This window comes from Ixodes scapularis, unplaced genomic scaffold, assembly GCF_016920785.2.
Source record: "Ixodes scapularis isolate PalLabHiFi unplaced genomic scaffold, ASM1692078v2 ptg000686l_1___fragment_2___debris__unscaffolded, whole genome shotgun sequence".
Classification (NCBI taxonomy): Eukaryota; Metazoa; Arthropoda; class Arachnida; order Ixodida; family Ixodidae; genus Ixodes; species Ixodes scapularis.
The window spans coordinates 94,146-120,374 of record NW_024610021.1 but is presented as its reverse complement, the minus strand read 5'-3'; the positions used below and the strand labels follow the sequence as shown (position 1 = coordinate 120,374).

Genomic DNA, 26,229 nt, shown 5'->3' with positions numbered 1-26,229 from the left:
ATGTTGTAATGTCGCGCTTTGACGCTGGTTTGTCCCATTGGCTCGTAGCGGCGGCTGCATGCGCTTTAAACTAAAGGCCCGTTCACACTCTTGCGACCTCTTAAACCTGGGTTCCTTAAAACTTGTTAAACCTGAAAACACACTGGCGCCATCTATTGGGAAGCAGTGTAAACTCGGCGGTCCGGCATATTTTTTTTATTTCTCGGGCATTATCCTTTCTTTCTTGGCTCGAAAAACTTTTGACAATGTTATAAACGAGCCTCTCTATTGCTATTACGCACATCTGACCTCGAAAATCCCGCAAAACCTTCGCTCTTGTGAAATGCAGTTGCAGGGTCACCGCATAGATGGCGCCACAATGTCAGTGAGTTCCCTCATTCTAGAAACATTTAAGAAGTTGTAAGAGATCTCGTCTCTCTCAGTCGTACTCGGTCGCAAGAGTGTGAACGGGCCTTAAGGCGAAACAAAGTGTTGCGACTGCTCGTCAACCGCGCATGTCGGTTGATGCGCTGGCGGATTGGTTGCCGACATCTTCTAAATTTGCAGACGATGACGGCGGTGGCAGGGGATAAAAGTCGCTAGAAAACATGACCAAATTATAGGATGGCGGCTACTAAGATAAAACAGAACCAGGGTGATTATCGTGTCTGCCGTGTGCCTCCGTGCCGCCTCTCACCGGCGCGCGCATCGAGCTTCGCCGCTTTGCACCGGAGTGGTAGGAGTAGCGTTTGACACGGGTGAGCGCTTGGGTAGCGCGATAGGCGCAGTAATTATGCTCAGTGCTATCCCAGGTCTACCTTTTTTGGTCTCGATGTGAGAGGTTGATCTCCGGGTTTAAAAATCTGCGCCGAAAAAACAAAAACAAAAATAAAAAACACGGGCCTATATTTGAGTAAATTGTAGTTAAGGGGGTTCCCGTGCAGCTGTCGATCGGAAGAATTGCGAACTTTGAGTCCACTCTGTTTCAAACACCTCTCAGGAACAGTGTCACCTGCGCAAGTGTAGGTTTTCATAACATATGGGGCAGGTGGTGGGTTTGGCAGTTTATGATAAAGTCTTAGCTAGGTTTGCTAGATTCATAAAACTTGGGGGAAGCATTTTTGCTGATAGACGTGTTGCGTACGTGCCGGTCTTTTGCGGGTATTTTACATAAATTATATTTAGAGGGAATTATGTATATGTAGGGGGGGGGGGGGGGTAAATGAACTACCGGCTGTGAAAGTTCAAGGGGGGAAGCTTTATCCCAACTGAAGTGTGGCGCAATTATTCATTCTTCATCCATTTTTAGTACCTATTGTAAATGGAACTTACTCTGACCAGGGCCTTATTTCTAGAAAAAAGGCTCTGTTTGGCGCCCCGTATATTCTAATTACAAAAGGTAATAAGTAATATGCTCCAGTATCAGAGGAACCCTCAGTCATTATCAAAGATGAACTTATTTCGCGATGCAATCACTTTTTCATCTTCAAGTGATGTGATGTTGGCATTTGCTCCAAAAGCGTCAGTGACTGCTCTAAACCAATATTTGCCTACAAAACCGGCTACAAAATGGCAAATGCAGCTTCCATCACTGGGTATACCCCGTGGTGAGCTCGAAACCGAGCAAATGATCTAAATAACTTGCGTAAATAAACATTTATTTCGGACTCGGTCACGTATGCACATATGGTCAGCAGAAGAAAAGAAAGATAATAAATTGACCGGTTGTTGTGCCAATCGGCTCCGGCGAATTCACTAGTGACATCGATGTAGGCGAAGCACTTGGCGTTTCGATGTGATCAGTTTATGACTGGTGGCCCGTTTATTATATTTACGGCTGGCTAGCCTTTTTACGCTAAGAACTCATGAATTTGGCATATACGAGAGCGTGCATTCGAAATCGAAGCGCACTTTGTAGAGCCCGATCACGATATTTCTAAGTTTATAGGCATACCATTTTACCAAATAAACACCGGTCTTTTTTTTAAATGTATATATTACCAGATTATCAGCGTTTTTTTTTTTTCTTTTTTTCTAAGCCACGGTTCACTAAGCAATCCGGCTATATAAAGGAAATTTACGTGGCACCATTTCGGTCTTTTCGGTTTATTTACCTTAGCACTAACATTCCAAACTCTGCACGAATATATGTACATGACAGACATCCTTTCTTTGTGTAATTTTTCGAGTCTACTGACTCTACCCCAAAAGCGCAATCGCTTTCGGAGAGGGACCAACAGGGCATTGCTGACGACATTTTCGTTGGCCACGCTACTAAAGAAGTTAGGGTTCAGACCAATATTCCAACACGACTGTCCGCAGGCCGATCGATTGTACCGTAATACAGAATGTCATCTGCAACGATAAGTCATCTCATCTTGTTATCCTACTGGTACGCGAAACACATTACGACATCCGCGACGATTTGAGTCCTCGTTCACATTGCACAACACTGCCATGGCGATGTTGGGGACACGTTAAAACAGAGAACCACGTTGATCGTTGGTTCTCCGGTGACAGAAAGCACAACCGAATGTAGCAAGACGCACAGCCGCACGGCAGCGCAATCCGCCAGTGTTTATCGCGACATTGCCCTAACGTCGAAAGAACCGAAACCACGCGCGCGACGCGGGCAACCAGACGGTCGTCTTAGCCCAGTGTGCGGAGCACTTATGGCATGCATTCTTCTCAAACTTCGCTGCTTCTAAAGGCTTCGTTTGTTTCACAAAATTAGTCGAAAAAAGTTTCAGTGCAACTGACGTGTTTGGAAAACGCGCTGTTGCTACTTTCTTCCTTCGTTTCTTCGTAGAGTGTAGCCTGGTGATGGTCGTGGCGACGCGCGAGAAATCGAAATGAGGACCCTCCCGCCTTGTTCTTCTTTTTGATGCGATGCGTTCCTTCACATACCCCGAGCTCCACTTTCGCCGGTTTGTTGGCACGTATTGTCAACCTAGCGCGCTTTTCCCCATCAAAACTTTGTTTCACGGGGAGGAGGCACGGCCAGAGGTAGAGATAAGGACTTCCGGTCACGTGGTCCGGGAACCCCTAGCAGACCCTGACTTCCAGGCGCAGAAACTTTCTTTCCCCGAGACTCCCAGGTTTGTGGGTTGATCGTAAACGAAGGTATCACGGGCGCGAGCACGCGACAGCCCCGGAAGTGTCGTAGACTCGCACCAAAATTGGCACGCAGACATGACGGTTTTTTGTTTGTTTTTTTTCGTTTTTTTTTTTTGTTTTTGTTTTTTTGTTTAGTGTTATCGGTACTTGCGTCAATGTTTCCATACTGGCAGAGAATGACGGATCACGTAGTACGAGACCCCCCTAGTTTGAGGGGCCAGAAATAAAGAGAGGACAAAAATATGCGACTCTCAGCCACGGTGGTATATACTGCGCGGCACTATTAGCTCGAACGAGACATCGGCACATTTCTCACTTGCTTCGAAGGGGCATCGATAAGCGCCAATCTTTACCCTTTAACTGAATGCTCCAAATGAGCACTTCCCACCGCACTAACTCGGTGCCTGGATACGCTTCTCCGACCGGTGTGTTTAGCGTTCTAGCCCGCCCACGCATCAAAAGTGGTCCCGAAAGTGGCAACAAATGACGTCACAGAAACCGGAGTGTCATGCTGTCGGATGTCCCGATCCTAGTGGTTTGTCGTAGAAATGCTGGCGAAGAGCACAAGCGAACGTGGGTGTCGCTGTCGTCGCGGCATCCCAACTCCTGTCTGCTGAAGGTTCCGTGGACTGTCACACCGGAGAGTGACCTGCAGCAGAACAGGCGTCTGCTACCTCCACCACCGCTGTTGGGACGCCGCCAGGATCGCGACCGGTGACAGCGTGATACTTCTATGACGTCACCAAGCAAAAAAAAAAAAAAAATCACTTCTTTTTTTTTTTTTTTTTTTGGACGCGGCAAACGCAGTAGTTGGAGACGCTTTTCAGACACCGTATAATAATATTGATGCCCACCTTTCTATACAAAAAGAAAAGCGGCAAAAAACCGGTAATTGCTCGTTCGCGCTAACAGTGTCGCGCTGTGCACGTATACCCGGTTCAACTCTGTCCTTCGTTGTTCGGACTGATGTATGGCTGCGCTGTGTCGCTGCATTAGTGAACGCAGTAATTGCGCAGTAATTAGTGAACCGAGATGGCAGCTGGCAAGAATAGAGACCGGGAAAGTTTCGAATACTAACTGAATTTGGGCATAGCGAGGGACCGGAGAAAGATAATAACGCTGCATTGTTTGCAGCAACTTGAAAGTACTGTGCAGTACAAATGTTGCCAATAAAAACGATTGGAGAAAACAAAATATATTTCTGAACATACTTTATACAAAAATGTTGTTATACAGACAGTGAATAGCAGTATAACTCATACTCTTATTCATTCTCGAACTAGCAGCAGCCCTAGACAGTTACAACGACACTAACTTGGTAAAAACAAGAATGGCGCACCTAAGCGTTTTTTCGGAATAATCGATCGGAAACGATCGATGCACCGTTAGATTGTTCACTCCGCGCCGGTGCATTGCCTTGATACGATGCGAACGGGCCACATTCGGCGACCGTGGCCTCGGGTATTCGATCGATTTATTCAGGCTGTTTTAAGTATGTCCTGTTCCTGCTTCGCCCTCTCCTCTTTTCCTTTGTCTATCAGAGTGCTTTGCTAACGTCGTCTTCCTTCGTATTATACGTCGCTCGCGTGAAAAACGCAATGTTCTCTTAGCGTACGAACTGTAGCTCAAGTTTTTGCCTCATCGACGCGTGCTACCGAGGTATACCGTCGGGGTACTCGTCAAGAGTACGTGATTGTTTCACGGATCATTGGGGGCGTGGTCTTCCGGTGCTCTTCGGTCTCCTAATTCGGAATCGGACACTATATAGAACTCGAAAATTAATCGATGAATATTTGGAAGCTCGTTGCCTTCTTTTGCAGATTGTATACCTATGGGTTTAGCCTCTAATAATGACTGCCTTCGTAACCGTAATTGCATCGTGACCCGCGAAACGCATTAATTCAAACGCGAATAACTATATAACATGTTCTAGGGAATTAGGCAGATTATCCTGGTGGTTCTCCTTATCCGAGTCCGTTAAACACACACTGAGGACGGCAGCCTCTCGTAAAGCTAACTTCCTTAAATAAAAGAAAGAAGGTATTTGTCTAAAATGATTACTTTGTATTAGCCTTTCCAATAATAGCTTTCTACTTGCGGCTATTTTATTTCACTGGGCTGTGGGGTGCGTTCTGAGGGTACGCGAAAACTCCCCTCTGCGAAATATCAGGCGTGGTGCAGGCGTCAGCAGCCCAGTTACTTAGCATTTTTTTACCTGAGTGATGAGCGTTGTAAAGGCGTATAGCATAATTAACAACTGCCTTACAATTTAGCGAAGTCATTTCGACATATTTTTAAGACGTAGACACGAGTTGTATAGCTCACGCTACTTCGAGAGATGAGAGCGCGTGTTTTCTCGAGGGAGAGCCCTTCGCTCTGGTGCAGATCTCTTGGAACGAAACGTGATAGCTGCCGAGATCTCCCCGTGCTGCCTTTTGTGTCCGGCATGCATCGCAGGGTTGCTCGTAAATTGACTGAGAACGAGATGTACACACTCCGAAAGGCTTTTCGGACCTTGTTATGCGAGCGCTTCATCGACACTCGGTGCGTATACCGACCGAGCGCACGGCCGCATCTGGACATCATACACACCAAATCTTATCTCGTAGTCTCAGTTTTATTAGCTTTTTCTTGCTCTTTTTGTATATGGGCGGTTTCATTTGGATTCGGGCAACGAGCAAAGGCAATGAAAAATTCTACATGTGGTATTATTTTAAAAAGAAAACTAAACATACTTGACTGAAAAAAAAATCCGCGGTTTAGGTCACAGTGGCTCGCGGAGGCATGTTTGAGGATTTTTACAAAGATTGGATCAAAAAATTGGACCGGCCGCAACCAAAAAAAATATCGGAGCTCTCTTTTGAATTTTTTGAGATTAAGAGTGGTTTAAAAATGCCACACGCGAAAATCGTCAACACCCACCATCGGCATTTTTTTTTTAGCATATTTAGAGGCTTAAAACTAAAACCCAAGGCAAATACCTCTAACGGAATGTATTATATGGCTAAAGGAAGAGTGTAAAGAAAACGCGACGCAGAAAAAAAAATTAAAAACCTTTTTTTTTTTTTTTTTTTTAATACAGCGTGCGGAAATTGAGCGAAAAGTGAAAACCCTCCCTGTTTCATAATTTATTTATCCGTACTCGTACAAGATAAAAACACAAACTTGCGTAATTTGGAAGGCAATGAAAGGTTCGACACGTAGTATTATTTTAAAAGCGACACTAAACGCAATCGACTAAAAAAAAAAAAAAAAAAACGCAATTTAGGTTAATGTTGTTCGCGGAGGCATGTTTGAGTATTTTTACAAAGATTGGAGCGACGAATAATAAATCGTAGTTATAATGTCGTCTTACCTACTTGCATATATATCACACTAAAAATATAGACGCTCTCTTTTTGAATACTTTGAGATGAATTGTGATTCAAAAACGCCACACACGACAATCGTCGAAACCTCGTCGTTCTTTCCCGCTTTTTGAGATTTTTTTTCTCAGAAACTAAACATGTCAGGATATTAAAATTAAAAGGATTGTTCTTTTTTGAACATGCGCCATGAAATATAAAAATGTGAAGCAAAAATAAAAAATACGACTGTCCCTCGTTGCTTGAATCATATATATATATATATATATATTATTAACATAACAGTTGATCGGAGTCGATACCGATTCTAACCGTCTGGATGAGTGAAAAAATCGAAGCAGTAGCTTATATCGCGGGTAAAGGAGAAAATACATTTGTGAGTTTAATGGTATAGTCAGACGCTGTGAGGCTCAGTAATGTAGAAATAATAATATTAAAAAATTGATTTTTTTTTTTTGAACGCGCAGTTAGTAAGTGCTTTTGAAAGCAGGAACGATGACCTATTGATCTTGGTGCCGTGGAGCCACTAAGTTGATCGGGTTATGCTTCTTTCCTCTCCTTCTTTTCCGTCTGAATTCCTTTTCTTTGTTTTCTCCTTGCTGCCTCTTGGTCCCCTTATTTTATTTTTTTCCCTATTTTGGAATGGTGTCCCCTGTTTGGATGAATCAAAAATCGCCTAAAGCCTCCTTCCTTTTTCCTTTTTTTTTTTCTCGCGCTATACCAGAGGCGCAGAGTGAAAAAAATAAAAAAAATAAACAACCTTTGGGGAAAAAAAGTAAGTGAAGATACACAAAAGGCAGACAGAATGTTCTAAATTCTGCGGAAGTTTTTTTTTTGTCCTTCAAGATTTGCTCGAAGCTCACTTTTAAACTATATTTAAGGTCAGTCTGTACAATGTGTGTGTGTCTGATCCAGTGAGTCAAGTGAGCGCTGACGATGAAGAGATGACCTTTCCTAGTGTGTTGTCGGTGTAACCAAACGTTTTTTGCGTCTTTTTGTTTTTGTGCGTTCCCGCGTACATGCGAAGCGGGGGTGTAAGTCCAGCTGACAGCCACCGTGTTGTCGTCCGCTCGCCGAGGAAAAGCGTGGGCGCCGCAGCCGGAGGTATTTTTGAGCAAGGAGTGACTTTTCGGTAACTCGGAAAACACGGTTCGAATTTTGTGGAGAAGAGTGAAAACAAACAGATTTTTGAAGCAAAGGGGAAAAAAAAAAAAAAACGCGAAGAAATATATACGAAGAAACAGCATCCGATTTGCCATCAAAATAAACGCCGTGGAAGATCCACAATACTCCCGTCAGCGTCTAAAACGTGCCCATGTGCATTTTGAGTAGGCGAGCTAGAAGCAGTCATCTTTCACGCGGAATGAGAGACACACACACACACACACACACGCACACACACACGCACGCACGCACGCACGCACACGCACACGCACATACATACATACATACATACATACATACATACATACATACATACATACATACATACATACATACATACATACATACATACATACATACATAGGGACGTCTCTAAAACGTATTCATAAACCAAAAAAGCTACAAAAGATTTTTTTTTTTTTTAAACTGGTGTTAACAGGTGAGCTGGGGGAAGTAATGCAGCGAGCAAGTTCGCCTGCTTCTTGTGCAGCCGGTACACTGACGTCACGGCGGCGAGTCTCGATTGGAAGGATTGTGGGTTCGCACAAAGGCAAAGGCATTGGTTCCCACCCGCTGGATTCCCCAACCAGAGAGGAGCAAGATCGTCGTCTGCTCCTCGCGAGGGGGGAGCAAGTGGCGTCAGGCTCTGCGTTCGGGCGCCGAACGCCGCCGGCGTCCTCGACTAGTCCGGCAAACGGCTGTCTCACCTTCCCTACGACTTTTGAAAACCCAACGAGGACTTAGCCTTCGAGAGTAAGGACAGTAAATATATTTTAAAAAAAAAGTAGATTATTTTTTTTTGTTTTTTTTTTTTTTTTTGACGATGAACAAGGATTAGACGCGATCCAACGAACGAGGAGATCACGGCCCGGATGTTGTCTGCTTCCCACCGCCGAAGAGCAAGCGACAGCTGCGGCGGCGGAGCTTCGTCGCGTTAATAGCACGAGTGATCACTCCGTCTCCTTTGCGCGCAGAGACGTGTTTCGGTGGGCCTGCTCTCCGTATAGTAGCCCCATCTCCCTGACGCTGAATACTGGTGACCTCAGTCAGGGGTTTTACCTATAAAACCACTTCAGAGGTGTTACCATCTGACCATCCAATTATTGACCATTTAACCATTGCCAAGAACGCCCACAGCATCATTGTTTTCTTAATTAATAGGCTCACATTTGGCTAAAAAAAAAAAAAGTTTGGAAATGTTCAGATAAACAAAGGACGGTCACTTTTTGGTTTTGGTTTTCATGTGCGCTTCTTGTTCCTTCTTGGCTCGGTGTTAATTCTTTTGAGACACAAATTCTCGCTCATACCCTTGATATGTGCGCGTGCGATTGAACAGGTCGCCATTGCATTTTGCCGCGGGGGAACATTGCGATTGAGAGAGAGAAAATAACTGTAAAATTCGGACTACGAGATCGTAGTAGTGCGAATCGAAACACTCCCAAATTGAGAATCCTTTTCGAACGAAAAGTTGGGTGGAAGCGGGGCGGTGCTCGCTGTTCCGGTTCCCTTGAGGTGTCCTCGGGCCCTCAATCGATACCTCGCGGAGATTCAGACGAAGAGACGAGACATGAAAAAAGAAAAGAAAACACAAAAAGCTTCAGTCTGACCGCAATATACGTACGGTGCCTCCCCTAAAATACATTGCTTCCCCTCCCCCGAGCGTCTGGCTACCCTGAAGCCGGCCTTTCCCGTCCGGGAATCTTTCGTGTGTATCCTTGAGTCTGCTCTGTGCTTCGTCTGCTTTTTCTCATCTACCTCGCCCACGCTTTCCCCTTCCTCTTCCTCTCTTTTTTTTTTTTTTTTTTCGGCTTCGTATTTTTTTTTTTTTTATTATTATTATTACTCTACTTTTTCTTTTCTATTTCTCAGATATTTTTCTTTTTATCAGTTCGACAGCCGTCGATAACTCGATCTCTCGATCTCCCCCTCCAATCTTGATCTTCCCAAGGCAACTGAATCCCCTTGTTTGATTTATTTTATTTTATTTTGTCATTATGTTTTTTTGCTTCGTGGACCGCGTCTGGATTGCTAACTCTGGACTTCTTTCGTAACGATGTCTCTAAAGACAGCGATCATTGGGAGGAGTTATCGCTTTTAGCTGAATTTGGTTCGAGTTGAAGTGCGAATGTGCGGTTGGTGTGCTCTAGTTTTCTTCCTTGCTTTTAGAGAATCATTAGCCATCGACGACAGCGCGCCTCCATCCGGTTTTGTGCTGTAGACGGCAAAAGAGGGGGGGAAATCCGATTCGTTTTGTGTGTTCTCTTAGCAAGGAGAAAGGGATTAGATTTTTTGCTGTGAACGCCAAAATATGAGAGCTGTGACGATACCCCTCCGGGGAAGCGTTTGTTTGTAGAGCTTCTTGCGTTTTTCAAAAAAACGGCGCAAGTCGACACTGTTCTACTCGAATGATGTGTCGCTCATGTGCACTGTAATGCCGGTCCTTAACGTGAATGTGTGAACACGTGAAGGTATAGCTTATTGTGAACTACTCTACCGTACCTCCGTATCATTCTCAGATTTTCAGATTGTAGGCGAGTCGGGAGCTCAAAACCATCTTGACAAAAACCTAAAAAAAATTACACGGCCTCGTGTTTTGTTCGTTTTTTTTTTTTTGCGTGTATGATATGTTATTTGTTAGTATCGAAGTTGACAGACAGTTTTGAGTTTCAGGGTATCAAAATATTGAAAGTGTTCTTAATAAAGTACCTTGAAGTGTCATATTCGAATAATATATGCCACGATGCTCGCAAAAAATATTCGTTCGCGGTCTGTCGTTCCTTAGCACTGACACAATGATGGTAGTCACTTTTCCAAACATCGTGGCGAAACAGCTACCATGTGTACTTCTAAGCGGCCTTCTTACCTGTTCGCCTTTTTACCTGTTCCGGCGAACGGTCGCTCCCGAAACTCGCGCTTTTATCCGTTGCACGGCCAACCCGCGGCAGACGGGCGGCTTCTCCGCGAGCATTCAAGCGCTGTGGAGAAATAAACTCGCGAAAAGCCGGTAAAAAAAAAAATAAAGTATTTGCTTCATTTTGTTATTTTAGCGAGCACACAAGCGGTGAGGCTTGACTTATTTACTTTTTATACGCGTTAAATGTTTTTGGCCTTGTTAAGCTTCTTTTTTTTTGTGTTTAAGTTTTTGACGTTTGAAGATCGTAATGCATGTTACAGCATCCGTGGCTAGCGACAGAGTGAAAATGTTCACGAACAATTATTTTATCTCTACCAGCAAGGCATTAACAGGATAGGATAACGGTCACTTTTATTAGGTCTTTAAAATGAATGATTTTAAACCACGAAACTTTTTTTTATTTGTATTGTTTGCCTTAAGGCATTGTGAACGGCTTCTTCGAACGTTTCCTTCATAGTTTAGGGGCGCTCCTCGAGCCAGTGACTAACATAATTATCTTAAAATACTATGCCTAAATATTAGCCTCTGTGGGTTACTTTTTGTTCCAACAGCGAATAGCAGCATGGGAAATTGTTTGTATCCTAAGTAAATCAAACACTGCTGAACGTTGTTGTTAAGTGCTGTCGCTTGACCGAGCGCGGTTCTTCGCTTTTTGTGGGGGCGTATAACACGTTCTTGCTTTTCCGAAATTCGTTACTGCTACTAATCAGATGTTTATCTTTTGTGGAGTCACGCCTTCATTGAGGCTCGGTTAAACCCGTAATTGTATATGAGGCTCCATATTGTTCCCTTTTAAGCCGGGGCCACTCCGCTTATACATCATACAAAAAGAGAGTCTGCATCAGGGTGTAAGATAGACAGGTGGGGAAACGAGAGCCAAATGAGCGATCTGGTTGTGTCCCCCTCGGTCTTCTCTTTTTCTGTGGCGCCATCTATGTGGAGCACCGCGAACTCTCACTCCGGGTGGGCCATCGGTGGCGACCGGCTAAACTCACGGAGATGATTTCTCGTGGATTTTCAATAGAGAACTGTCGTGCTCTCGGTTTATTTTGCGCACTCTCCCATAAATTTTCAAGCAAATCCGATTCCGATTTTTTTTCCTTTCGCCGCAGCGCCATCTGTCGCGAATCGGGAGTACCCGCAAGCAGACGAGTACACAATCCGGTCACGGCGCTGCGGTAGGCTTCTATGGGCCGTTTCCCCACCTGTCTATCTTACACCCTGGTCTGCATACAGATTCGAACGCGAATCACCGCGAGATCCGTGCTTCGAATGCCGCTTGGCGACAATGAGTTCAATTGAGATTGCAGTGACTCGTGTTTGCAGACTGTCTTTTGTATGATGTATGAGCAGTGTGACACCCCGGCTTTAGGGTGTACATTTCTACCTTGCCACGATGACTCTGACGAAACGAATGTAAATAGACGTTATACTATTGCGACTGTTTTCGACCTTCTGCAATAGATGGTTGACGTCAACGCCTAACGTGTCACCGCGTCAAGCACGCTATAGAGACTGGCCATTTTTGCCTCCGGGCTGCTCTTTTGGGGGACTTAGTATTTGTTTTAGAAAACCCTAGCCCTGTAAAAACAATTGTATGATAAAGAAGTGCAAATAATTTATGACAACCATGTCAAGTTCAGTCGCAACTACTTTTATTTTTATGTCGCTCGGTTATGTATCACCGAGAGTGATTTAAAGATTGTACTTACATTGTCACTATTACTCTTCGGATTATAATTTTACTAAATCGCATGATTCTGACGACTAATCGTCCTGTATGCCTCAACTTTCGCTTCTAATGGCGTTTTTGTGTGTGTGTGTGTGTTTTACCCGTCTCTATATACGACCACACGAATCGGTTGGAAAGAAATTTTGTAGTCGTAATCGTTGCGGATCGAAATATTCAGGTGACCCACTAGAGTATAGCGAGTATTGACAACCTCGTTATCTCGAAACGCAATCCAATTAAGCGTTCCTTTAGTCCAGGGGCGATATAATCGTGCAATTACATCTGATTACTGACTCCCAAATTGGGTGATGATGCAATTATATCCGATTCCTTGTGCCGGCTACCTCGCCCATCTGTAAACTGAAACGGACGAACACCTAAGCTGGCAGTGCGGTGGACGCTACGTGCCCGTTGAGCTGCAGTCGTAGTACGTCTGTCTTCCGTCACTTGATCGCTCTCCCGCCTACACCTACACGCTCAGAGAGCAGGGTTAGCCGATACGGGGGAGGCGGTTCATTGGTCGGGCGAGCTCGTGTATCTCCCCGTAGCACTGTCAGGTTTGATGGGAAAGAGGTATAACGCAGGGCAGTCGTTCCATTCGGTCCTCCGGCAACTTTGCTATCGCAAAATGTTTGGAACGAAAATTTGTAGCCCATATCCCGTACTCGGGTGGGCGGTGATTGCGCAGCACACGCTTGCGAAAGGTCACTGGACGCACTCGGGGCCGTTTTTCACGTCGGCTGCTGCTGCCCACCCCGTCGTATCTGTAGGCGGAGAGTGAGCTTCGCCGCGGTACTTGGCAGCATTGTGGTGGTGCCGCCCCCGCGTCCGCTGGGAGCTGCTGCCAGGATGTTTACCGCAGTTTTCCCTCTTCTCGCGTTGCGCTTGATTCGCTTAGCGCGTCGTTCAATTGCGGGAAGTTTGATTCGTTGCTTTTCTTTCTTTTTATTGTAGCTGGAAGCCGGCGACGTCATCGTCGAGGTCAACGACACACGCGTGGTCAGCTTTACAACGAAAGAGGGTGAGTGCAGCCTGTCATTTGTTGTTCTTTGTTTTTGCCACCACGCGAACTTTAACTACTCGAAATAACACACGGACTTTACGGTTTGGTTCTGAAGGTCCAAACTTACGCTCAAAATAACCCTGCAACGTCTCTTCATTTTTAAACGTTTACCCCGAAACGAAAACAAAAAAACAAAAAAAAAAAGTAATCCTAATGGTGCTTTTTTTTTTGTAGATTATAGTTTTTTTTTTCTTTTTTAATCATTGGGTGAGCTTAAAATAATAGACTAACTCCAGGGTTCCGTTCCGAAGATCCAGATAGACACTTTAACGAGTCCTCCAACGTTCCTATTTTTGAACTCATCGCCCTAAGTAAAATTTTAAAAATAATAACCGGTCTGGGTGCAGTTTAACTTCTGTTGTTATAATGTTTCCTTTTTTTTTTTTGCCAAACGACAATTTTAATTTAAATAGTGACTTCAGTCTTCGATTCTGAAAATATAAATTTACGCTTATACTAATCCTACAACGTCGCTTCATTTTTAAACTCTTCCTTGCTAATGAAAGAAATCGGTCTTGTGTAAATGATGAACAAGGCATCCCTTTAAAAATATGATCAAGTTGCCGAAAATAATTATCCTCCAGAGTCTTAGCAGGAGATGTGTGTCAGTTCTAATGAAAGACGAAAGCCGTGTCGAATAAGAACGGGACGAAAGCCGCGTAGAAGACCGCCTCTCCGTCTTTTGTTGAAACGATTTTCTTGGCGTTGTGGCGCGGTCTGGAAGAGAAAGGGAACAACCAGGGTCAAGAGGACGCTCGAATAAAAGCATTACAACTGAAGGGGCCGCTAGCTGAAATAACCTTGTGTCCGAGGCACCGAGCTTCCCGAGCAAACGGAATGAATTTCTTTAGGGGTCAGCTTCGGATTTTCGCCCAGACGTTGCTTGACCTTGGTTGTTGAGAGAGAGAGAGAGCGTGGTGACAATATCCCCCGAGGGTAATTCAGTGAGGAGAGCCCTGATCATTATGATCTTTTAGCATCCCCTAAACCCGTTCTGCACTTTCCCCGTGTGATGTCGTCACCGCAAGAGATTCGGGGGCAGTGACGGGTTCATGGTGTGTCGACTGGTAGCGAAGTGTTTCCTGCAGGTATCTCGTACGTGTCCCCAGCAGGTTCGTGCCTTTGTACTTAGTGGGACTCGCTCGATTCGCGTGACGAGCTTCCGTATATCCACGTTGGGAACCACTCATTGGGGAGGGAGTACATATGCAACGGCCGTAGGCTCTGAAAGCATGAGAACGGCTAGGAGCACGACGGACGAGAGACGTCTTGCCCTTCCCACCCTGTCGGTGGTTCAACCGGAATAGCCACAAAAAACCACATGTTTTTGACGTCTATTAGCGCCGAGATGTTTTGGTGGCGCCCTCTTATGGTTTCCCTCCGTGACGTCACGACTGGGATTTGCCTCGCCGTGACGTCACCAGTTGTTATTCTGGCTACTTACCATCGGGTGCGACGACGAGTTCGATGGTGTGTTTAAAAAGCACAGTAGAAGGTAGGAGCCATCGCAATCCGAAACTAACACCGTCAAAGTTGATAATCTGTCAGTGCTTATATGCCCACGGTTTAGCCAATCGTGGAAAGCTGACCACAGCGACGCTTTTGGCCGCGCACATCGCTAATGGCACCCTTTGGAAGGCGCGTGAGCGTTCTGACTGGTTTGGGGTCACGCTTTGTACGCTTCGCTTTTATAACTTCGTAAGCGAAAGTCGCTTATTTTCTGAAGAATAAGGATTCAATAAATAAAAGCGCGTTTTTTTTTATTTGTTTTATTATTTGCATTTTTGTTTTATTGGGACAAACGTGGAGGAAATCGCGGCTGAGTGGATACAAGGCTGAAAGCCTTCGATAGTTTGATTCTTAAAGAAATAAAATGCCGAGTTCTCAGTTTAAAAATTTTATTCTGGAGCGCATTACAGCATTGTCTCTCTTTCTTCGCCTCTTTATGTCTGATCAAATCATTTTCAAACTGTCCTACGTTGATTTTACCCGAAAATACTGGCACTTTTTGTCGCCGTTGTGCCACAAAATACCCGCAATAGCGCTCCTGCGCTTAAAGTAAACGTTTGCACATTTTTGCGTACCTGAAAAGATTGTCTTCGGAATTCTTCAACATTTGTTGCGCACTTCCATTTAAAAGTGCGTGAGAGCCAGATGTCCTGAGCACTTACACACGAGTTTTCCAACCGTCTCTTCCGTGTGTCGCCAGCGATCGAGACGAAAGTGTTTGTCCGTTCCTCTATTTCTCTCCCCGGCTGTGCCGGCTACGTGGAAAAAAGCGTTCGTGTTTTCCGCTGTCAGCGAAAGGAGTCTTAGTTACCGCGCGTTTTGAAGTGTCGTATCGACGAAGAAACGGTAGAACGCGTTTTTCTCGTAGCTTGATCGAGGGGGCGAATGAGTTTTCGATCGTTCGATCTACTCGCGCGCACCGGGGGTGACCCGGGTGCCCGGCTGCTTCGATTAGGCCCGGCACGTGCATTGTTCGCGTGTCTGTGGCACCTCTGCTCTCCATCTTGCGGTTTCGGACTTTGGGAGCCTCGCGATCGTTCAATGGTCCTTTCGCGGAATTCCAGACATGCTCCCCCGACCCGGAGCACGTCGGGTGGTCTGTGCAGTTTTCAGAAAACACACACACGCAGATACCTTTTCTTGGTGTACACGCGTTCAGCTCTATTTTATTGTCGGCATGTTTATCCCAGGTTCACCGAGTTTGCATTTGAATTTAGAAATACGTACGTAGGTGACACATGTCACCCACAACTGCGATGGAGTTGGAGAGCTGCTTTCGCGGGATTGCGAACGCGACAAACACATCTCTTCCCATGGGTGGATACGGCGGAACCTAGTGTGTGCCTAGATTTGAGAGTGTTTTCAACCACCCGATTGAGGTCACATGGCTTATGGGCCGCGTTTTCAATGCAAGGTGCGAGGAAGAGGAGGAGGAGAGAGCGTCGACCGTCTGCTAGCGTCTCTGCAGCGTTTGCTCGGTCTTTCCTCCCAATATACCTTCCTCGCCACTCGTAAATGCACGCATGCGCATGTACAACCAGTCAATCTGCACAGGAGGCATCCACCACTTGAAATTTCAAACTGTATTCCTAAACTAAGTTGTTCCCTATCATAGATTTGAGGCTCTCTAGCTGAACCCTATTGATCGGGCGGCGACTCGCGGCACCTAGCCAACCCTCTTGATTCTAACGGTTAAGGGATTCTTTATGTACGAAAAAGATAAGGTTAATTCTTTCATAGTCACTGACAAGGTGCGAACGGCAGGGAGGAGCTTGAGTTGTCCCGAATTCAGCGCGAGTTTCGTACCTTCGGGGGCGCTTCGGCTTTTCGTGCACCTCGAGCGCTCAGCCAAAGCACGGCGGAAGGCATGCGGCGCGTGCTGGGGGCCGGGCCTTCGAAATGCACTCCCTGCCCTTCTCGTTCTGTCAGTTACGATAGTAGTATAATTCTAAAAATTTCAATCCACTCGTGAGAACGCTGCGTAAGTGGTTCGTGGCGACAGCGTTGCACGGTGTGAAGAAGCAGAAAAGCTTACTTCGCGCATACGCGAAGCAAGCATATACCGCTCGAGTTATTATTATTCTTATTATTATTATTATTTACATAGCTGGTTCTGCCACACAAGCCCATGATAGCTTTGGCGAACCTGCACTGTGCCTTGGTTATACTCTTCCTTCACAAATAAATTTATCATTATTATTAGTATTATTTCGTCTTTCTTTTTCTTTCCTTCTTTCCTTTTCTTTCTTCTATAGATATTCTGTCGATGGGATAAAAAACGTACTTACCACGTAGTAACATCTAGTTTATTATCGGATTAGGTTACATCGTTGAGTTGGAATCTCATGGCGGGGGCATAGAACAAGAGAAGAAAAACAAAGAAGAATGGCACCGCGTGCGCGGGAAGTCCACCGGAAGACGCTGGCCTCCTGGTGGTCAAATACACATATGCAGCACTCTCCCACACTAGCTATAGGTACATCCGGTCTGGTGCCTTGCGTGTTCGAACAGAGCGTCGTGGTGGGGTAGGTCGAATTGCAGGTCGGCTGTCCGGTATACTGTCGAAAAGGCTGGGGTTCGGTGGCCAATCCACAGATGTCTCTGGAACGGTTGAGTTATGGTGTCGAGGGCGCAACTGGTCGATGTGGCGCCTCATTGAGCCGTGGTGGGTCTCCACTATAGCCATGTGGTTTCCCAAAACCTTCGACATGACTCCCGGCACCCAACGCTCACCAACTCCATAGTTCTTTGCGAACACAGAATTCCATTCTTTGAGGTTGCCAAGTCGTTCTGTGTCGTCCTCTGTCTCGCTGGTCGTCATGGTAGCGAGGACCATGCGAACTTTTGGGCGGAAGCTAAGCATCAGTTCTGCTAGAGATTGGCTTCGTGTGGCCGATGGTGTGCGACGTTGCACCAGCAGCCATCTTGCCAAACGCGTCGCGAGGGAACCTTCCGAGAGTTTCTTTAAGCCATCCTTGACCGTTCTTACCCTTCGCTCTGCAAGTCCATTCAACTGTGGATGGTAAGGTGCAGTCCTTAAATGGCGTATACCGTTCAGGGATATGAACTCGTCAAACTGTGATCCGCTGAATAGTGTTCTATTGTCGGAGGCTAAGTAAACAGGCAGTCCAAAACTGGCAAAAAGACTTCTCAGGTGATCAGCTGTTGCTGCTGAAGTTTCTGCTAATGTCGGTAGTGCTTCAATCTAGCCAGAGTAGCTGTCGACCACGATGAGCACCATGGTACCATCTATAGGTTCTGCGTAATTAACATGAATTCTTGCCCAAGGTGTAGTGGTTGCTGGCCAGGCTCGTTCTACTGCTGGTGGCATCGGTGCGACCTGTTGACATACTGTGGAGGCTTGCTGCGTATCTTCGATTGCATGATGAATACGTGGCCACCAGAGTATTGACCGTGCGAGTGCTTTTGTTGCGTTAATACCCATGTGTGTGTCATGGAGCTCCTGTAGAATAGCGTCTCGTGCTTTCTCAGAGATCGGCATTCTCTCCCCCCTACGGATGAGAAGACCGTCCAAGGAGAAAGTGTCTTTTTGCGGCCAGAACGGCTGAAGAACTAGATCTTGAAGTTTCCTGAGAAAGCTTGCTTGCCCGGCTTGTACCGAATCTTGTAACTGTACGCCCCGGGCGTGAGTGCCCAGTGCTGGATTCTGGCAGCTGCGGTGGTTGTGTTGCCTTGGTTTTTTTTTTTTAAGAGCCCTACCAGGTGTCCATGATCCGTTTTGAGCGTGAAAGTTCATGCAAGCAAGTAGTCGCGAAACTTTGTTACTCCAAAAATTAGAACCAGGGCCTCCTTCTCAAGTTGTGAGTAGTTTTTCTCGGCGCTGGTGAGTGTCCTGAATCTGAAATCGATGGGTTTGTTGACCCCATTGATGTTGTGCGACAACACCGCTCCAACCCTTTCCGGAGATGCGTCACATTCTAGGATCAGTTCCCGAGTGGTGTCGTAGTGCATTAGGAGACTTGACCGCTGAACTGTCTGATTTGCTTTGTTAAAGGCTGACTCTTCTCGGTTTCCCACCTCCACCTCGCGTTTTGCCGGAGCCGCGTGCGCGGGACCACCGGAAGAGGCTGGCCTCCTGGTGGTCAAATACGCATATACAGCAATATATATGTCCTTGGAACGCTAACGTTGCGGATTGCAGATAGGATTCAGCTGCGATGCTACGATGGTGACAGCGGTGTGAATATGGTTTTCCCGGATTGAAACGTGGACCCTCTTAATGGTTAAAGGTTAGAGTGGTGGCGAAAAATAAACCGAGAACAAGCCGATCGCACCAGGAGAATATATATCGCGACCGCAACGTTTTTCACGAAAATCTTGAGGCATACGCGCCGCGCAAACCACAAAATGATTTTTTTTTTCGTTGCCGATTTTTTGTTGATTGCTTGTGGCGTTTCCTTTCGTTCAGCGCTGTAAAATACGCATCGAAATTTTCGTTTAAAAAATGCGACGAGGGAAGGGAAACAGAACTGCATTTTAATTACAAGGCGATCTTTTTTTTTTTTTTTTTAACTTACAAGAGGTTAAGTAAAGAGACACGAATGATAGAATTTTTTTTTCAGTATGCATAACATTTTGATACATACCGTAGCTACTTCTTCACACAATCACCGCACAAATTTAGGCAATAATCATAGCGTGGTGCGAGCATATCATTGGATGCCCTCCTCGAAGAAGTTTACCTCCTGGGTTCATCTGAGTCGTTCAATCGCGCGTTCATCGGGACCGTGGGTCGTCACAAACGTTCTTCCCTGAACCCCCATTATCACAGGCGTACGGTCGTCCTTCCCCCATACAGTTTCCTTCGTACGCATCATACGTCTGTCTTTTGATTGAAAATCCGGCGGCAGCCTCCTTTGAGGAAGGCGTCCAAAAGTTTGTACCACTTCATAGGTGCTCAATCTGCCGGGTGGTTGCATGGAAGAGTAGCTGCGGTATGTATTTATAAATGGTGTGTATATTAAAATATTTTCCGGCAATATTGCTTTTCTTTACCCAGTTAATACGGCCCTCGGTTCAAACTCGGCAGCACGATACTACTTCTGTCCCTGTCGCGACTACTTCGACCGGAAATCGACGCAATTGCTCCGAGGTTTGTTTGTGTCCAATGACGGCGGATATTTACGGTGGAAATTGGAAGGCGTCCTCTGGGTCTCTTGAGAAGATTGCGTTGCGAAGAGCCGTTCATTTCCCCGACCAAACGCGTCGTGCACGCGTGGCAATGTGGCGTGTGTACCGAGAATAAAACTATGCGTTTTTGTTTCTTTTTGCCATTTGTTCACGTGGCGTGTTGTTGTGAGATTGTCAGCGTGGGGCTTCGTAACCTTGCGTTTTCTCTTCGTTAACGAGGTTCTCCAGAAACACACGGTCGTCGTTAAATTTTGTTTGTGAAAACAGCATTCGACTGAATAAAAGGAGCGTAAGCTAACGAGTAAGCCGTCTAGGGGTGTTTGTGTTTACTGTGTTTTATCTAAGCTTCCCGCCGCGCAAATGTCCGCTCGCGCAGTAGCAAAAAGCGCGACGGGAAAATTGTCAGACAAAACCCGTATTGATCGTTGCGTTGTTTGGGATTACCGAAACATAAATGAACTTCGTATGCCGTCAGTGGAAAGGTTAATTTTTTTTTTTTAGTCACGTTACCTTGGAATCGTTTATCAAGGCCTCGTTCCACGGTGGAAGACGAGAGGGATGTCTGAACAGCACCGCCCCGTAATAGAACTGTGTCGAAGATTCGCTCACATTTCTGACAGACGCCGTGAGATGGCGCAACGCGTCTGGGGTACAGTGTCCCTGTCGCGAGAAGCGCACGCGAAGCCCGTGGGCAAACTTTCGCCGCCTTGGTGCCTTGGCTGCAGTGTTTCCAAATTAGCAGCTTTCCCGCTAAATTTAGCGGTTTGCTAAGTTCTCTGGTGGGAGAAATTGCCGTATCGCGGGCGGCGTGAGTTTTAATGGGTTTCAAGTCGTGTTGGCGGTATTTCTGGCGGTCTAAAACATTGTTGAATTTTCATTTCTAAGTCATAAATAGCCTAATTGCTGTGGTAAGTTAGAGTCACGGGGTCGTCATCTTCGCCTACTCTCAGAAGAATTGTTGTCAGTGAGGAACGCTAGCAACACCGTTAAGATAATGGCAAAACTTAAGTTCTTTTTGTAGAAGCTTGTTTTTAATGAAATATTGTATGGTGGACTTTAGTCAATAAAAATGACCAGTTCCAGGTGGAAAGACGTCCTAGTAAACTCACAGCGATAGAAATACACAGGCACTATTTTCTCGTGTGGGGGCCATCCTGGGGTAGTTAATTCCGTGGAGATCCGAACGTTTCCATTTCTATCTTTAGGCGCGTTGTTGATGCATTATATTTTGACAAAAACGTCGAATTTTTGGAACTAGGATATGTAATGCACTGTTTGAAATTGCCGTCTTCCAGCACCCTTTCGTGTCTGCTGCAACTCACCGAGGCGCAAAAAGAGGGGCGTGTCACGATCATTGATTATACTTTTAATAGGGAAATCGGCCTCCCACGAGTGTAACTTCGGGTTATTAGGATGCATAGAGTTCGTAGATTGAGTTATCACCATAAATAGACGACCTCAGAATCCACTTGAGTGCCCCTTTAAAACATGCTTTCAGCTCATTTGTGCGTACAGCGGCAAGCCTTAAAATATGCTTTCAACTTATTTGTGCGTGAATGCGTCGATTCGTTTTCCAAGTCTGCCAAATGAAATGGGCTCAGCGAGCTATGCTTAGAATTCAACAAAACACGGGGACTGTCGGACTTAACTTTTCGACACTGATTGTTGGAAGCTCCTAACGACGTTCAAAGGAGTCAGGTACTTCTACTGGAAATTATAGGTTTTTTTCGAATCATTTGTGTTTGGTTACTAGGGCTTTGAATTGCCACCAGAACTTGTGCTAAAGATTGAAACGATGGAGGTGTACGTCTGTAGGTATTGTAAAACAACCCAATCGGTAAAACCTGGTATCGGTAATATCATGCAGGGGACATCGTTTTGTGCACGGGTTCGCCAGGGGTGATTTTCTTTATTGTGCCGTTTTTATGCTAATTAAAGCTGTAAATTTTTTTTTTAAAAGTCGTTTTGGGTCCCTGCGCCTGAAATTTAGCAATTTCTAATTGTCGTTGTTGCTTTTTTTTTTTTTTTTTTTGGGGGGGGGGGGGGGGTGTGGGGTACTTACTTTAGTGCAGCTTTTTTATTTTGGTGTTGGCAACCTTGGCTGGCCTTGTTCACGCACCCCTTTTTTCTTTTACCTCGTCTCGTTCTACTACGTCAAGCAAGAGCGAACACTGCTCAAATATACGGGACTTCTGCCGTTTTTATACTCGAAGGCTGGTTTGCACGTTGACGTTTATTTGAGCTTGACCGAATACCTTCTTCCTGTTTGTCAACGCTTACGACGAGAGAATACACTGGCGCCATCTGTCAGTGAGCCCTGGAACATTTCCGATCTGCGTGCGGATTTTCTGAATTCTTACGCATCGTTCTTGCACCGTGGGCTTGTAATAGTTCCGACGTTGTTATAAATTATAAGGGACCATTTCTCATGGGCAGTGCGTGGATTTGATCTCGCAAAAGTTGGGAAACCTTCCGTTTAATTATACACAGTTCCAGGACTATCTGGTAGACGGTGCCTGTGTTTCTTCTAGCGTTCCTGGATTAAGCGATAGGTGTATGGATGGATGCCAATGGCTGTACACTTTATAACGGGCGATAGCTTGCGCCACCTAGCCCACGTGGCGCAAGCAGTTAAGTTACAAGCGTTTACAAGCTGGTGCAACGTACTCGGTCCCGCTGAAGCGCAAAACTATGGGAACGAGCCTCGAACGTCACCAGTTAATCACCAACCATGTTCGAGAATACTCAATATACTAAAAACCGAGAAAAAAAAAATCGCGTCAGCGCTGTTTGTTTTGTTCGTGTATATCGGTAAGGCACTTATATTAAATTTACTTTTTTTCTTGCGCGGAAACTTGAGTTTCAGGCGCCGCGGTTCAAGTTAATATTCCTCGACCCGAGAGAATTCACTACCATAGGGAAAACAAAATGACGGAGAACGAACAGAGCAATAGTTTTCCCGCGATGATTGATGAGAGGAACTCGGCTTACTTTGTATCGAAAATCGTACCTTGTCTGGTTTCCTTTCGTTGCTGTCACCTTCTGCGTTCCGCGCGGCGGCTATTGTTTCTAAATGGGGGAGTTTGTCTTTTCTGTTTAGCCGGGTGGGTCGACATTTTGAGTGTGTGCGGCCGGTGGCTTTCTGCGCGCCGGATATTAAAGGACCTCTCGTTTCTTCCTCTTTTCAGTGCTCAAATGCCTGAGGCTCGCCAACGATGTGGTGACACTCAAAATCAAGAAAGGTACGTGTGCGCGTGCTGACATTCTCTGTGTGTAGTTTTGTGTGTATTCCCCTTTTAGAGTCTTTCTCGAGGTGGACCTCCCTTTTTGGAGTCTTTCTCGAGGAGCGCTTCAAAATGTATGGCTCTTTAATGTACGTAAGTTTGAAGACGTACATTTTCGCCTGGTTCAGAGCGTGACACAATAAACCAAAACATATCAACTCCCCCCGTCCCCCCCCCTCTTTTTTTTTTTTTTTTTTTACATTAGCGTTGAGCAGGAAAGTTTGCCGAACTCTGAGCCAAAAAGCTGAGGAAGAAAAGCCGTGATCGATTGAGTTCTCAGGATAACTGAGCGCGCTATGACTCTCCTGGCCTAGATGGGTTGAAGTTTACGTCAACAGCACATGCGCTTAGTGTTATCAGCGTCAACTGACCCTGCTGTATCGAGGTAGGTCGGTTGGTTGCTTCCGCTAGTGTCTTATGGCACTGGCGCTCACATTCAGGGACGTGCCAAAAGATTGATTGCCGCGTAGACACCTCTATACCCAAACAGTATCACGAGACTGAGTTTTTGAAGGATGTCGCCGTCGTCATAGACAAAGAGAAACCGAAAGGCCCAAAAGAACTTGCTAAACTAATTGATGTCATTAAAACTTTGGTTGGGGCTAGTTGGTTCATATCGATTAAAAGGTTAAAAGGCGCGAACAAAAGAATGTCCATGTCGTACGTGTGTCTTTTTTCGTCCTGTTCTGTTCGCACTTTTTAACCTTTTAATTAATTGATGTCGTCTCTTTCATTTTTTTTTTTCTGTCTGACTTTACTAAATTTGTTTCAATATCTTTCTTGAAATAAACATTTTCGGGAACATAGTACATATATAAATAGAAAATGAATAGTGCATTTCGGCTTTCAATTTTATTTCAAAGCTTATCTGCAATCTCGATAATGGGCCTTTTAATGTCTCGTTAGCTTTATGACGGCACGTGCAGCACTGTCCTATTCTTCGAATCTCTCTCTGATTTCTTCGCACCTTCGTACCCCTTTTCGTCTTACTTCCGACCGCGTATCGTCTTGATTCCGTCTTTCGTGGGTGTGACGTTCCTGGTGTTTCGCAGACCCGGCGATCCAGGAGCGCGTTCGCCGTCAGATGATGGCGGCCGCCTCCGGTGAGCGCCGCAAGTCCCCTCCGCCGTCGTCCGCGGCGGGCGACGCCGGTCCCGGCGTCGCGACGTCCAAGCAGCGCCAGCAGAACGGAGCGGCCGGCGGTGCTTTGCCTCGAGACGCCGCTGCGGACGCCCCCGTCGACGACGACCCCGAGAGCCCGCTGATCACGTCCTCGTCGTCCCCGTCGCCGCCGTCGTCGGCCAGCGCCCTGCCGCGCAAGTGCGAGCTGTTCACCATGACGGGCGACCTGATCATCACCAAAGCAAGCACGACCAAGAAGCCCGTGCTGCCGTCGGCCGTAGTGCGCACCCAGTCGACGCCGACGAGTCCCGGCGGCGGCCTAGACCCCCAGCGGGGCACCAAGCGGGAGGCGTCCTCTCTGCAGAGCCCCGTGGCCGAGAAGAAGGGCTCGTTCGGTGTCCGGACGTCTCGCAGCGACGACCACCTGGGCAAAGGTCGGAGCGTGGCCGCGGTGAACATCGACATCGACGACGACGAGATGGCCTCGTCGCTGAACACGCTGCTCGACACCAAGCAGGACGACAGCCGCGTGCTGTGGACGTACAACTCGGCGGGCACCGGCAGCTCGTCCGAGGACAACACGGCGGCCACGGGGACCTCGTCGTCGTCTGGTCGCCGCCAGGACGGCGATCTGAGCGAGCCAGAGTGCTGCACGTCCGAGATGGCCTCGGCGTTCGGGTCGGAGGAAGCGGACCGCGTGCACGCGAGCGAGCTGGACCTGACGTCGCCGAGTCAGCTGTCGCCCGAGAACGAGGACGGCTTCTCGCGGGAGGACGACTGGATCGCCGAGCCGGACCTGAGCGAGTCCCAGTTCCGGCACCCCGCGCTCGACGCGGCCTTCAGGCGGGGCTCCAGGAAGATCCAGCACTCCAGGTGGGGCGGCCTCGGCCTGCAGACTCTGGTCCTTCGCTCTTCACTGTCTGTTGGAATTTCGCACGGGCCTATGTGCTTCTGAGTCAGTGACGGAGCGCAGCTATTGTTCTGACGTAATAGCGCACTCTACCAATCGCGTAGCGCCGCGCGGAGGGGGAGAGGAGTTTGCGGTATCAACACCTTCTAGGTAAGAAAGCCTGAAGGGCGAATCACACACTTGCGTCGAGTCCGACCGGGTGCGACTGCAACGGCTTGCGACGTACGGGCTGCTATGGCAACGCTGCGTCGGCTCCATCAAAACCGGTTTTTACCCCGTTTTGTTGAAGCCGACGCAGCTGTTGCCATAGCAACCCGCACGTCGCAAGCCGTGGCAGTCGTACGTCGTACTCACGCAAGTGTGCGAAGACACGGTGCTCGTCCAAGTCGAAAAAAGCGGTGGCGAATATCGAACCCAGGGTCTTCCTCAATGGCGCGAGCGCGTGGCTCCTTCTGCAGTCTCATTCGCACGAGAACGCGTGCAATTGAGACTAGGCTAAGCTAGGTGCTCGTAACAGTAATTTCGAAAGCGTTGTACAATATCGCGCTTGTTTGTTTGGCCACGAACTCGATGGCGCCACCTATAGGGGGTACCCCTGGCGCATTTCCGGTCCACGTATCATTCCCACTTTTTCCTTCATTATTTTTTTTTTTTTTTTACGATTTGTTTTTGTATGATAAGTGTGAATTACGTCTGACAGTGCATTAGGCGACCATTTATCGGTAGCGTATGTTTGACCTCCCGTATACTGCGAAACACGCCGTCCAGTTCAGTACCGGAAATGTTTGTAGGATCGGGTTTGAAGGAAAGAAAAGGATACTGGGCAAGAAGAGGAGCGCCCGTCAGGATTCCATCATGCATTCGCAACTAATATCGTCTGTAAATATGTTAATAAATGAAGGGTTCGTAATATTCCTTC

General features: G+C 46.6%; 1 protein-coding gene across 1 annotated transcript in view; it reads left to right on the top strand.

Moving 5' to 3' along the window:
- Nucleotides 1-13,225: 13,225 nt before the first annotated feature.
- Nucleotides 13,226-26,229, top strand: part of LOC115310810 (PH and SEC7 domain-containing protein) — a gene marked incomplete at its 5' end in the record, with an annotated part of 53,709 nt that continues 40,705 nt past the window's right edge. The window contains 3 exons of the mRNA XM_042287969.1: nt 13,226-13,292; nt 23,183-23,236; nt 24,331-25,273. Coding sequence (XP_042143903.1) covers nt 13,226-13,292; nt 23,183-23,236; nt 24,331-25,273 — 1,064 coding nt within the window. The remainder of the gene's footprint in view (nt 13,293-23,182; nt 23,237-24,330; nt 25,274-26,229) is intronic.